This window comes from Sciurus carolinensis, chromosome 8 (assembly GCF_902686445.1).
Source record: "Sciurus carolinensis chromosome 8, mSciCar1.2, whole genome shotgun sequence".
Classification (NCBI taxonomy): Eukaryota; Metazoa; Chordata; class Mammalia; order Rodentia; family Sciuridae; genus Sciurus; species Sciurus carolinensis.
This window is the reverse complement of record NC_062220.1, coordinates 96,954,887-96,968,620: the sequence shown is the minus strand read 5'-3', so window position 1 is coordinate 96,968,620 and position 13,734 is coordinate 96,954,887. Positions and strand designations below refer to the sequence as shown.

At 39.7% G+C, this 13,734-nt stretch overlaps 1 protein-coding gene across 6 annotated transcripts in view; it reads left to right on the top strand.

Moving 5' to 3' along the window:
* Positions 1–1,072: 1,072 nt before the first annotated feature.
* The window catches only part of Amph (amphiphysin), a 215,049-nt gene continuing 202,387 nt past the window's right edge, over positions 1,073–13,734 (top strand). For 4 of the 6 annotated variants that reach the window (XM_047562437.1, XM_047562439.1, XM_047562435.1 and 1 more), the window contains exon 1: positions 1,073–1,269. In XM_047562437.1, the coding sequence (XP_047418393.1) occupies positions 1,201–1,269 (69 nt within the window). In that variant the 5' untranslated portion in view covers positions 1,073–1,200. The remainder of the gene's footprint in view (positions 1,270–13,734) is intronic. The other 2 variants (XM_047562436.1, XM_047562434.1) reach the window with 1 other exon arrangement.

The following is a 13,734-nucleotide window of genomic DNA, read 5'->3' as shown; positions in this document are numbered from 1 at the left end:
CATTTCCTATGTGGTGGCACAGGGTTCCCCAGAATGCAAAACTTGCCTGGCTTCTCAAGGCTCAAGCCTGGAATTGGTAGAGTCCCTTGTACCACATCTTATTGGTTAAAGCTGGCCACAGCATCTTTCTGGAATCAAGGTGACTACAGACTGCCCCAGAGTGAATACTAGGGGGAAATTCACTGGAAGTTACCAAAATAACAGTGTTCTTTAGAGGAGCAGTCAGATACTCACTGGAATTCATCATTCCCTGACCTCCTCTGACCTCTGCTGGGTTCACCTGTCTTCCTTCCCTCACACTTCAAACAAGAACTGAATAAACCTATAGTCTGAGGTACATTGGTCAGAGCCTTCAAGAGCTCTGAGTAGATGAGGACAAGTTTACCTTTATGATTTTTTGCTTTCAGCCAGTCATACAGAGGACTACAAGGTTAAAGGTGCCAGAGGGTTTGTAAGGAAGCAACAAGTTAGGAAGACAGGGTTGACCTGAGATTATGAAGGACTTGGTTATTGCTCTCACCTTCTTGGGGAGCCAGTGTGCCAGGGTTTCTGCACAGCACAGGAATTTCAGAGATGACCAAGGCATAGCAGCTGCCTGCAGGAGCTAACCCTTCTCAACGTGGACCTCCCCACACCTCAAGTCTTAAAATTTAAACAAGTGCCACCGATGGTCACTTCCCCTTTCCTCTCAACTGCAGCAATACCGCCCTGCAGCCCTGCAGTGATTTGGTTTATTTTCCCCCTCCCTGGGCTGTAAACCTCCTGAGGGCAAACAGACATGCAGTCCTTCTTAAACTTCCAGGGTAGGTGAAGTGGATGCCTCTGGTCAGGTCCTTTAGCTGCTTCAGGGCCCTGGGAATACTGTGTGACTTCCATCCCTTTTGCCTCCTGACCTCCCTTCCATCATCCTGGAAATCCTCTGGACATTTGGGCTTCTTGCCTTTCTTTCTCTTGCCCCGCCCCTCCCCGCCTGGTGTCAGCGCCAGTCCCTGTGCGTCCCGCCTCCGCACTGTGGCTTTAAGCCGGTCCCACCGCCGCGCCCCTCCCTCACCCATCTCTCGCTCGCTGCTTCTCACCGCCTCTTCTGCTCCTCCTCCTCCCGCTCCTCCTCCTCTTCCTCCTCCTCCTCCTCCCGCTCCTCCGCGCCGCCGCCGGCCCTGCTGCGCGCTCAGCTCCTCTCAGCTCCCGGGACCCGCAGCCATGGCCGACATCAAGACTGGCATCTTCGCCAAGAACGTCCAGAAGCGACTCAACCGCGCGCAGGAAAAGGTCAGCAGAGAGCGGCGGGAGGCCAGGACAGGTGTCGCGAGGCGGGGGCGAACTGCGGGTTACTGGCTGCCGTTGCGTGGGGTTATATCCTCCGGGTGCGGCGCACTACGGAGCCGGGCTGGGGCCAGGCGACGCGGACACCCGATCCGGCGGCGGGAGCGTCAGGGACCCGCAGACCCTGGCCCCAGAGGTACCGGGTGTGCCCGGCCCCCGGAGACCGCCCCGGGTCGCCGCTTCTCTGCCCTCTTGGGCCGGGTGCTGGTGACCAGCAGTCGCAGGTGCTGTGGCTCTTTGCTCTGGAGAGGAGCACATCTCTCGGAGCTTTGCATCTCCCCGAGCTTTGTATCTCTCGGAGCTTGCATCTCCCGCAGCTTGTATCTCCTGGCGCCGCTTCCAGCTCGCCCGCAGGCAGCTAGCTGGGACGCGGGCCGCATATGGGGCGGGAGATTGCGGCAGCCTTCCTTCCTCTGGGGGGATTTCGTGGCTTCTTGAGTGCGGTAGAAAGGAACGATTTAGCCTAGAAGCCACCAAAAAAATCTCTGGACCAATAAGACTGCATCGCAAACAACGAGCACCTTTATACAGTGCTCTCTTGGGAACCCTGGAGTTCAAAACAGAACACACTTTCCCCCCTTCCATATGTATTTGTATCCCTTTTGACGCCAATGCCCTTCTCTGGAAGGTCAAAAATAAATATGACCTGAACCTAAACAGTTCTCTGAACATTTCTGCACAAAAGGGATGTTTTATTTCATTAGAAAAAATATATTACACGGATTTGGGTCCTTGTTGGTTTGCAAGCCCCTTAGTGAATTGTCTATAGTCACTTATTTCTCCCTCCAGGATACACACAGTTGAAACCCAGGTACATAGCAAGCAGGTGCAGCAATGAGCAGTTGGAGGCTATAGGCACTGGGCTTGCCTGGCTTTCCTGCTGACTGCTGTATCTGAAAGCTCTAAGGTTTTCATTTGTGTCCTGAGCAAAGGACTTTATTTATTTATTTATTTATTTATTTAAATTGTAAGCTTGAGCATTGTACTTGAAAATGAGCACTGACAAACCTCAAGATTGGTATTAGTTGAACTGTATTCTCTTTCACGTGGTAGTATTTTCTGTCCCTGGGATATAGAGTGGCATTTTCCTGTTTTACTGGAAGTCAGATATGCGGTGTGACAGTGGTTTTTCCTCTTCAGAACCATGCTGTCCCCATGTTGTTCCAGCTGTCCCCAAGGAGCTGAGCAGAAGGGGCACTGATCCCTTTGCCAGCCCAGGCACAGAGGCTTGGTGGTGGCTGCTAGTCCCTCCCACTCTGCACACATGCACACTCTCAATGCAGTAAGAGGATTGTATTTCTTTTAATATCTACCGGAGCTCATCCTGAACTCGGGGGATCCTCTCCTGCTGCTCCCTCAGCGGCTGAATTAGCAAGGCTCTCTGCCCCCTTCCAGTCCCTGATTTCTTGTTCAGAAAGCAGCCACAGATCTATCTGCCGGCTTTGAGATTTGGGCCAGATTTTGTCACCAATTTTCAATACTTCATTTCATCTACTCGTAGTTCTCTCTCCTACCCCAAGTAATTACTGGCATCTTTGGTTTGAAGCTTTTCACTGAATCCACTTTCCATCTGTGAAGGAATTTAGTGATATGGTTTGCCTTTTCACATATTAAATTATTTCTTAATCTAGGTCACCAGCTGTTAATATGCCCAAAATAAATGAAAAGAAAATGTAATCTCTCTTACTGACCATTCAAGCCTGTATGAATTGTTGAAAACTCACTTTTCCACTTTTTGTCATGTTGAAGGTCGTGTGTATTCGATTGCAGTTGTGGATTGTGTTCACTCTCCCATCATGGTGAGGGTTTAACAGACCTCCAGTGAGGATCAAGTCCCCTGTCATGGGACTTGAAGTGTCCATTTTCGTTTCTGGGGATAGTTATTGATGTGAAGTGCCTGTTGCACCTAGGATGGGAGGGTTAAGACACCAAAAGGCTCTCTGTCCTGGGTAAGTTCATTCCCTTTTGAGCCTGTATAGCATTGGGGCATGATTGGCACAAAGGGAAAAGAGCAACCCAGTAAAGCCCAGATGGAACTTTGTGGAGAATGGAAAGTGCAGTGTGATGCTGTTGGGGCTTCATGAGACATCTGCCCTCTTTTTGCTTTTTCCATACTCTTCTCCAATGCATTCTTGGTTTCAGTAACCTATGACACATATGTTCTTATGGCCTTTTACTCCTTCGTTTTTATATGCATATTTTCCTAAAAAGTCTACTTCTTTGACTTTCTCATCACTTCTTCTCCACCTAATAGCTTTCGTACATCCAAACACATGACTGAAATTATCCTTAGAGATGACTTATGACTTTTTATGAACTTAAAATACATTTTTTTCTTATTAGAAGTCAAGAAGGGCTCATTGGAGAGAGAATGAAATGTGCATATAACCAGGAGAAATCCCCCCAAATTAGGAATCTCTGAATTCTACCTCCCACAGACTTCACTATCATTTAACCTATTTCCCAGTAGAACTTCCATGTGTGTATGTAAATATTGATACAACTAAAACATGCATATACTATATGGTTTGGTAACCTGTTTATTTCATTTAAGAATCATGAATAGTCTTCTATACATGCATATATTTTACCTCAACATTTTAAATTACTGAATAGTATTGGAATGTATGGATTTTAATGAATACCCTATTTTTTGAATATTCATTTCCTAATGGTTCTGTATGTAAACACAATTCAGTTAGCAAACTCATAAGGAGAAGGTCTGTATACACCCTTGATTTTTATCCTTAGAAAATTTCCTAGAAGGAGAATTTTTGAGTCAAAGATATGCTTATTTTTATTACAGCTAGATTGCCTTCCAGAGGTTGTACCAATTTCCATTCTTACCAGCAGTTCATGAGACACTTGCCAACTCTGGATAATAAAATTTAAAGTAACTGTTTAGGTATGTCATTAGAAAAGAATTGAGTTCCTGATTCATTTCATTTAATAGTTAAAAATCAAAACTTATTTTGCATTCCTAGTTTTTAAATTATGAATTGTGTGTTCATATTTTTGCTCCTTTCAGCATCTCCATCTTGTTATTTGTAAAGGCAAAAACTTTATCAATCCTAAAGGTTGCAAACACAATTTCTTCCTTTCCTATTTTTTAAATGATTTTTTTTTCCTAAAGAGAATGTTTATGCTTTATAGTCTGCTTAAATATATTAATTAGTTATGTATGGTTCCTTGTTTGGTGATTGACTAAGTCAGAATCCTGCCACTCGCAAATATCAACCCAACTTGGCTTAAAAATGGAATTTAATTGTGAATAATAAGGTTAGCTAATAACTTATATTGTACATATAAATTTAAGTGAGTTTTTAATGTATTAATATATGTCTGAATTGAAGTGTGTGCCTATTCTTTGAGATAGGTACTATTACTACTCACATCTTATAGATAAGGAAGAGGTTAGTAACATGCCCAATGTCACAGTTAATAGGTAGCAAAGCTGGGGTTTGGACTTGAGTAATCCAGTGCTTTCCCATTCTACCATACTGCCTCTTATAATTATGAAAAGGGCAGGGTTAGATAATGTTCTGGCCTGTGTAGAATTAGGGACTCAACCACAGATATCAGAGCTCAGTTGTCTTCTTCCTAAGCCCCCTCTGTGCTGTGCATCCAGTCAACTCCAGCTTTGTTCAAGTTCTCTCTCAGTGGCAAGATGGCTGCCAGCAGCTCCAGGCAAGAACATTCTTTCCTTCTTCATTTCCACAGAACTCTTTAGTATAATTCTTTCTGGCCCAGACTGAACCTGTACCTAGTCCCAGGAGAAAAAAAGTCTCTAAGACAAAGGGCATGCTCCAGCACCATGGGTGAATTGGGCCTGAGTCACAAGCCACTGCTAAAATGGGATGGACAGATCCTCTGGACTCAGAGTGGAAGTGGAAGGAAAAGCAGTACAGAAGGAGGAGTGGATGCTTGGCTGGCCAAATAAAAGGTGCCACTGAGGCTTCTCTAAAAGGCCTTCTCCATATCATGTTTAATTAAATAACACATACTTATTAGCCAACAGTTTATTATTTGCTAAAGATTTTCTCATCAAATTAATATATATGTAGTTTTAAAAATCAAATATTAGTAAAAGGCTTCTTATGAAAAACAGAAGTTCCTCTCTCCTCAGCCTCCAGTTTTGCTTCCCACTCACAGATCTTACTATGAAATTTCTTTAAAATAAACTTATGTAACTATTTATTGAACTAGCAATCCTTTCATGTGTGATGAAGATAGTAAAGATTGAGTTCTCTTTTATCTATTTCCCCTTCCCTATCATGCATAATAGCAAACATTGATTGCTGAAGATGATGTTTTTCAAGGTTGCTGTATAATTTTTGTTGAATAAAGTGTACAAATCTTGTGTTCACCTAGTGAATTTCCATGGATACGGATATCTGCACAGCTACCACTGAGATGGACTTACGGAACATTTCTGTCATTCCAGATACCCATCAGTCTTCTATTCCTGTTCTTTGTTTTTTTTTTAATGTTTAAACATTTATTTCCTTGCTGTTGTTTCTCTAGTAAGTACATTTTCCTGTACTTATTGGTAATTTTGGTATCATCTTTAGTGAAGGGTCTTTTGAAGTCTTTGCCTATGTTTTTAATTTGTGTTGATTTGTGGAAGTTCTCTGAATAGTCAAGATGTGAGTCCTTTGTCAGATATTTTGTATTTTCTCCTGACAGTGGCTTTTTTATTTTTTAAACTTAAGAAAGTGGTACCTGGTGAAGAGTGGTAGTTTTAGATTTATGAAGTCCTATCTAAGGATTAAGTTAATGCCACTTTTTAAAAAAATATTTATGGCAGGGGCTTGCTATGTTGCTAGGCTGGTCTTGAACTTATGGGCTCAAGTAATCCTCCTGCTTTAGCCTCCTAAGTAGCTGGGAGTGTGGGCATGAGCCATCATGACTGGAGCCCAGCTTTTTGTTTTCCCTGGAGTTAATAATTGCCTTGTTTTAAAAATTTACTTATTTTTCTATGGAGTATTTAGAATTGTATCTTCTTGCTTCATCAGATCTGTCAGATACCAATCAACATTATTATTCAAGGTTCCAAATACCAGAAAATATAGTTATTCTGGTTTCTCATATTAGAAGCATCCCTTTTGGAGGCTCTGCCTTTTTGCTGTGCTGGTTTTTTTTTTTTTTTTTTTTTTCCCTAGGCCTGCTACATAGCAGTTGCCATCTTGGTTCTTGGTTCCTGCCTTGCCTGGTTTGGCCTTGAGAAAGGGACCTGAAGTCTCAACTATTCTATATTCCCAGGCTTTCAAACAATACCCAGTTGTCACTGTTGTGCTTCATTTCACCTTGTACTTGAAGGAGCCTGGTCCTAAACCTCTGTGTTTGTGTGTATGACTTCAGTGAGACTTGGCTGCTTTTCATTGGTCGCTCCTGTACAGGCTTATTTTTATTTTTTATTTTATTTTTTGTATTTTCCTCTCTTCTACTGATTTATTTCCATTTCTCTATTTTCTTTTCTGTTTCTGTAAAATGTTTTGAACTTTTATCTACTAATCCTGCTTCTCTTATTTTGTTCTCATATGTTCAAACATTTTTAAATTTATTTATTTTTTTGTCATTTTAGTTAGACTTTGGGAGGAGATGGAAATGAGCACATACGGTTGTATGCGTAACCAGAATCCTTTTTATTTAAATATTTGATCTCTCTGGATTCATTTTTATCCTACCTTCCTCATATGAAATCTAGTGACATTTATTTGGTCTAAACCCTTCTTGACCTTGATGCAATATTTAAATAAGTGAGGCACTACAATTAAAGATTTTTAAACATGACTTGAGTGAGCTGTTTAACTTAGATATGTTATAACACCAACCTCTTTAGCATTATTTTTTTTTTTAAAGTAAGGGTGTTAGACTATTTAAATTTTAAGGACCTGTCCAGTTTGATATGTTGTGTGTTATTTATCTGTCCCAAGTGATTATTATATAATCATTTTAGGTACCATTGTTTTTTCATGCCATGTATCCTCCCAACTAAATCATAGTTGCTTGAAGGTAGGGATCAAATGCGTTGTGAATCTTGTGTACTCAGTGATAATATATTAACATGATTTTCTATGTTCTTGCTTCTTTACTTCCCACACCTGCAAACACATGGTTTTAAAGAATTCTTCCACATTATTCTTTCTCTGACTTTTGTGAAGTTATGAGGATTTTACTGTTACTTGTGCTGTCCTTTTGTGAAGGCATGACAACAAATCTAATTATGATTATGCATTCTGTATACATGATGGAAATTTATAAATATTTTGTTGAACTGTGTGGAATTGTCATTTTTTTAAAGTGAACCAATATTGGCAGAATCATGTTGTTTAACCCAATATTGATCAAGTGAGATAGCAAGGAAAATAATGACCCCTGCATGCCTACTTATGTGACATTTGGGTTTTTTTGGGGAACTATTGCTTTGTTGATGCCCACGTTTAGGTTTATTCTCAAAGAGAAACATGTGGATGGGGTGTGTGTGTGCACACATGCATGTATGTATGTAAGTAGAACAGGAGACTGACAACCCTCTTCTACCTAGAAGAGTCTTCTGTGAACCCCAGAAGCCTTGTCTGTAGAAGAGTAGCTTATATGCCAGCATTTACCTCTGAGGGCACTATAGAGACTGAGCCCTTTTAAGGTCTTCTGAAGGCTTTTTTGTAGTCTACTTCTCATTTTATAAAACTTACACCTTCTTCTAAGATCTGAATGTGTCTCCCCAAGGCATACTTTGGAAACTTAATCCCCACAGCTACAGTGTTGGGAGGTGGAACCTAATGGGAGGTATTTAGGTCCTCAGGGCTCCACCCTCATGAATGGATCAATGCTGATTATAAAAGGACTTGAGGTTGCCAGTTCTTTTGCTTTCTCTTGCCTTTCCATCTTCTGCCATGGGATGATGCAACATGAAGGCTGTGTTGGCACCTTGATCAAGGACTCCCCAGACTCCAGGACTATAAGAAGTAAGTCTCTGTTCTTTATAAATTACCCACATGTAGGTATTCTATGATAGCTGCACAAATTGGACTAGGATACTTTCTTTTAAATAATATTCTTTGGTTTTAGAAACTGCCAAAATTTAAAGTAATTGTTAGGAGGACATTCTTCTCAGGGTAGTTTCCTTCTTCCATTTTTCTTTCACACAACTGGACACATACCAATGTATCCCTCTTTCTCTGGCCTGAGTACAGTAGGGAATCAGCACTATGGGAAGTCAGCTTTTAATATTAGCCAAAGTTACCATTCTCCTTTATATGACATATTTGGGATGTGAGTGTGTGTGTGTGTGTTCCATGTCACATTTTAAAAATCAGCTTTTTATGAAGCAATACAACTTGTTACAATAGCTGATATTCTTGACCCACTTGGGGTATAAAATTAGGTCCCATTTTTAAATATTCAAATTAAATGATTTCTCCATCTCATCGTATTATCATAAGAATCTTACATTCCTCCCTGGGGTCCTCAACTCTTGTGATAAAGTCCAGAAATATAGGCAATTTCTCCTCTCTGTAGTCGTCGTGGTTTTTATTCTAGCCTCATGAATTTGGGTCCTCCAAAGAAATCCAGGACTTAGGTGTCATTCTTGTTCCCAGTGAACGAGGGGCAAAGTGCCCTCACTGGTGGGTCTAAGGGTGCTGGCAAGGGCCAGGGGATTCTTTCCTCAGGGTCATTCCCTGCCCCAGTATGCCTGAGTTCCAAATGTGTGAACTCTATCAATGATTGATCTTATTTTCTACTTCTCTTGTATGTTTGTATGTGTTGGGATTCTGTCACATCCTGCGTGGATGAGGGAAAGAGTTTCTGTTGGAGGTTAGTACCAGCTATCAATTAATCACCAAGACACTTACCTGATCAAATAAACACAAGAACCAATAATCTTTTCAAATGGAAGGGGGTGTGGTGATCTGGGCCATGCCAGATCTGGCCTCCAACAAGATGGAGAAGCGCACCTTTACCTTTATTTATAGTCCCACAGATAAAGGGGCCCAGACCGGGAGGGGCTGCTTCTGTGAAAAACAGGATGGGGTGGAGTTAGGGAAGCCATTTACTTAGAGAATTAGCATTTCCTTAGATGGTGAGCCAATTCTGTACCAGGGCCACCTACCCCCAGCTATCTGCAACTGTCTCTCATGACTGTCAGTTCCTGGGAGTCAGACCTCTGTATCTCACGAGTCAGCCAAGCCTGATTCTGCTAAACATGGATGACTCCCCACACATATGCACACGTAGCTTCTCCCTCCTGTAAGATTTGCCCATAGTGCTGAGGTTCCTACATTAGACAAGATTTAAAATCAGCACACACACTGTGCCTGGACTTATCTATTCCATTCCATTCCATTCCACTTTTCCACTTTTAAGAAAACTCTTTTTGGGATATACTAAACTGATCTTAAGACTTCGATTTGAAAACATTACTCTAGAGGACCTATGGTATATTTTCCTATAAGTTAACTTTGTTTTGTGCTTATTTTGCTTAACATGATGGTCTCAAGTTTCATCCATTTTCCTGCAAATGACATAATTTTATTTTTATTTGCGCTGAATTAAAGTCCATTATGTATATATACCACATTTTTTTATCTGTTCATCCACCGATGGACACTTAGACTGGTTCCATAGTTTGGCTACTATGAATTGTGTTGCTATAAACCTATAGTAGAAGCATGTATCTCTTTAGCAGATGACTTTAATTCAGTTCATGGAAGGGTGTGTGTGTGTGTGTGTGTGTGTGTGTGTGTGTATGCATATGTGTGTGCATACATGCAAATATACAATTGTAAATATTTACCTTCACACCTGATTAAATTTTAAACAAAATTTTAAAATTTTAAAGGTGTGACACTCCTTGGGAGGGGATGAATAGAGAAGGGAAAGAATACTTTTAAAAATGATATATTGTCATTGCTGGTGGGACTGCAAACTGGTGCAACCAATATGGAAAACAGTATGGAGATTCCTCAAAAAATTTGGAATGGAACCACCATTTGCCCCAGCTCTCCCACTTCTTGGTTTCTACCCAAGGGACTTAAAATCGTTACACAACCACATCAATGTTTATAGCAACTCAATTCACAATAGCTAAACTATGGAACCAACCTAGGTGCCCTTCAATAGTTGAATGGATAAAGAAAATGTGGTACATATACACAATGGAATATTACTCAGACTTAAAGAAGAATAAAATTATGGCATTTTCAGGTAAATGGTTGGAGTTAGAGAATATCATGCTAAGTGAAATAAGCCAATTCCAAAAAAAACAAAGACTGAATGTTTTCTCTGATAAGTGAATGCTGATTCATTGTGGGGGTGGGTAGATGGGGAAGAATGAAAGAACTTCGGATTCTGCAGAGGGGAGTGAGGGGACAGGTGGTGCGGTGGGGTTGGGAAGTATGGTAGAATAAGGCAGACATTATTATCCTATATGCATGTATGATATCACTACTGGTGTGACTCTGTACCATGTACAGCCAGAGGAACGAGAAGTATGCTCCATTTGTGTACAATGTGTCAAAATGCATTCTACTGTCATGTCTAACTAATTAAAACAGATTTTGAAAATATGATATATTGTTCTGACTTTTTAAAGTCTGGAAATTTTCACCTTTCTGTTTAAATGGTTTTAAAATTTTCCTAGCCTTTTATAGTAGGGGCCATATGAGTAGAACTCCTGAGGAAATACGTGGATCAATGGGCTTCTGGCATAGATAGGAAAGATACAGAGTCCTTGTGTTACAGATAGAATATCTAGACATTCTCAATAAATGGCTAACATTTACATAATGAAAATGCTATCATCACACAGTTCAAGGACCATTATGTGATATTAAAGTGATGATGATCACTAAGATTACAACCATGGGTGACTTTCAGTATGGGAATGCTGAGATGTCATTCTTATTGATTGAAATTCTAAATTTAAGTATTCTGTTTGGTTACAGTTGTACTTCCTGAACACATATTGAGCAGATCCTTTATTTGGCGTGATGTTGTATCCATAAAGTTATGGATAAGATCTTAGTTTTAAAATAGTTTTTATGCCATAGTCATATTATTGATTTTGATTACCTTGAAGCTATTTAGAGCAGATGTAAAAGACTCCGAAAACTTCTATTTTGATATTTTCATCTTACTCTAATGCAGTTATTTATTTAAAAACTTAGTTCATGACTGGGAAGAGCTTGAACATATAGTAATTGAACATATTAATAAGCATATTTGTGGTTTTTTCTTTATCTTAAAGTAATTTAGTAATGTATTCATGAACCCATGTATAAATGGACTTTTGTCATGGCACCTAACACTTGTTTAGTAAAGGATGCTAAATTTATATACTCTAATTGTTATCTATTCTATTGTCAAGTCAATGCAGTAGAATGAATTCATTCAGAGCCATCTATTGAGAATCTAATTTGTGAGATGCACTTGCTAGATATAGATATACTTCATTTTATTGCGCTTCACAGATACTGTGAGTTGTACAAATTAGTTTGTAGTAACCCTAAATTAAGCACTCACCATCATTTTTTCCAAGATCTCAGATGATTTTTAGCACTTCTTATCAGTAAAGCATTTTTAAATGAAGCCATGTACATTGAATTTTTAGACATAATGCTACTGCACACTTAGTTGAGCACAGTGTAGTATAAACACATTTTTCTATGTACTAGAAGACAAAAAAATTCGTGTCACTTGCTTTATTGTGATATTCATTTTATTGTGGAGATCTGGAGCCAAACTCATACTCTCTCTGAATTATGTCTATATCGTAAAATAGCAATGAAGCTGTTCCAGTTGCACATATAGACCAGAAGGAGTTGGTAGAGAGATTAATCTTTGCACACACGAGAAATCACATAGCTATTCATTAAAAATCATAATTTAAAATTGTGATTATAGTTTGGGGTGTAAGCAGGGAATTGACCTAGAGGGAGAGGATTCCCTGAAGGAGGTAGTTATTTTCCCCTTTTTTCTCTTCACATTTTTTATTGGTGTATTATTGTTGTACATAGTGGTGGGATTTGTTGTTACATATTACTTCATTCACACAATATAACAATATAATTTCACCGATACCCTTCCCAACACTTCCTCCCTCCCACCTCCTCCCTCCCCTCTCTCTTTCCTTATTCTACTGATCTCCCTTTGCTTTTCTTGTGATCACCCCCACCTTTCTTTTCCTTTTATCCCCTCTGCTTCAGCTTATGAGAGAAGACATACCACTGACCTAACCAGACCCTTGGCCTTCTGAGTTTGGCTTATTTTGCTTAACATAATGGTCTCAAGTTTAGTCCATTTTCCTGCAAATGAAATAATACATTTTTATTTACAGAGTTTTATTTAAACTCCATTGTATATATACACCACATTTTCTTTATCTGTTCATCCACTGATGGACACCTAGGCTGCTTCCATAGTTTGGCTACTGTGAATTGTGCTGCTGTAAACCTGGGTATACCTGTTTCTCTATAGTATGATGACTTTAATTCATCAGGATAAATACTGAGGAGTGATATAGCTAGGTGATATGATGGTTCCATGCCTAGTCTTTTGAGGAATTTCATACGGATTTCCACAGTGGTTGTACTAATTTACAATCCCATCAACAGTATAAAAGGATTCCTTTTACTCCACATAAATTCCAGCATTTATTATCATTTGTATTCCTAGTGGCTGCCATTATAACTAGTATGAAATGATATTTCAGTGTATTTCCCTAATTTCTAATGATGTTGAACAATTTTTCATTTGTTTGGTTAGCCATTGGTATTTCTTCTTTTGACAAGTGTCTGTTTAGTTCATTTGCACACTTATAAAATTGGATTATTTGATTTTTTGGTGTAAAGTTTTCTGAGCTCTTAATATATTCTAGATATTAATCCTCTCTCAGAAGAGTAGTTCGCAAAGATTTTCTCTCATTTTATAGATTATATATTAACATTCTTAATTATTACCTTTGTTGTGCAGAAGTTTTAAAATTTGAAGTCATCCCATTTATTAGCTTTTGGAGTTATTTCCTGAGTTTTAGGGGTCCTAATGAGAAAGTCATTGTCTGTGCTGAAGGGTTAACCCTGTTTTGAGAAGGTAGATTTTAAGCTAAGATCCTAAGGATGAACTGAGGCCATCAAGCAAGTAGGGTAAGGATGAGGTGAATATAGGAAGCCCTCCATACATCAGCTCTTTGCTCATATTCATTGAGTATAATCAAGAACTGTAGTGTAGAGCACAGAGTTGACTGTAAATATCAGCCTAATAAGTAATATCTTCTCCCACTCAGACATTTAACTAGGCAAAGGGGACCCTAATCAGTATGGTCTCACTGTAGTAGCAACCTCTCTTTAGTGTGATCAGATTTTACCCTCACACACCAAAGGGTTCTTCTGGGGCATAGCTACCCCTTGATAC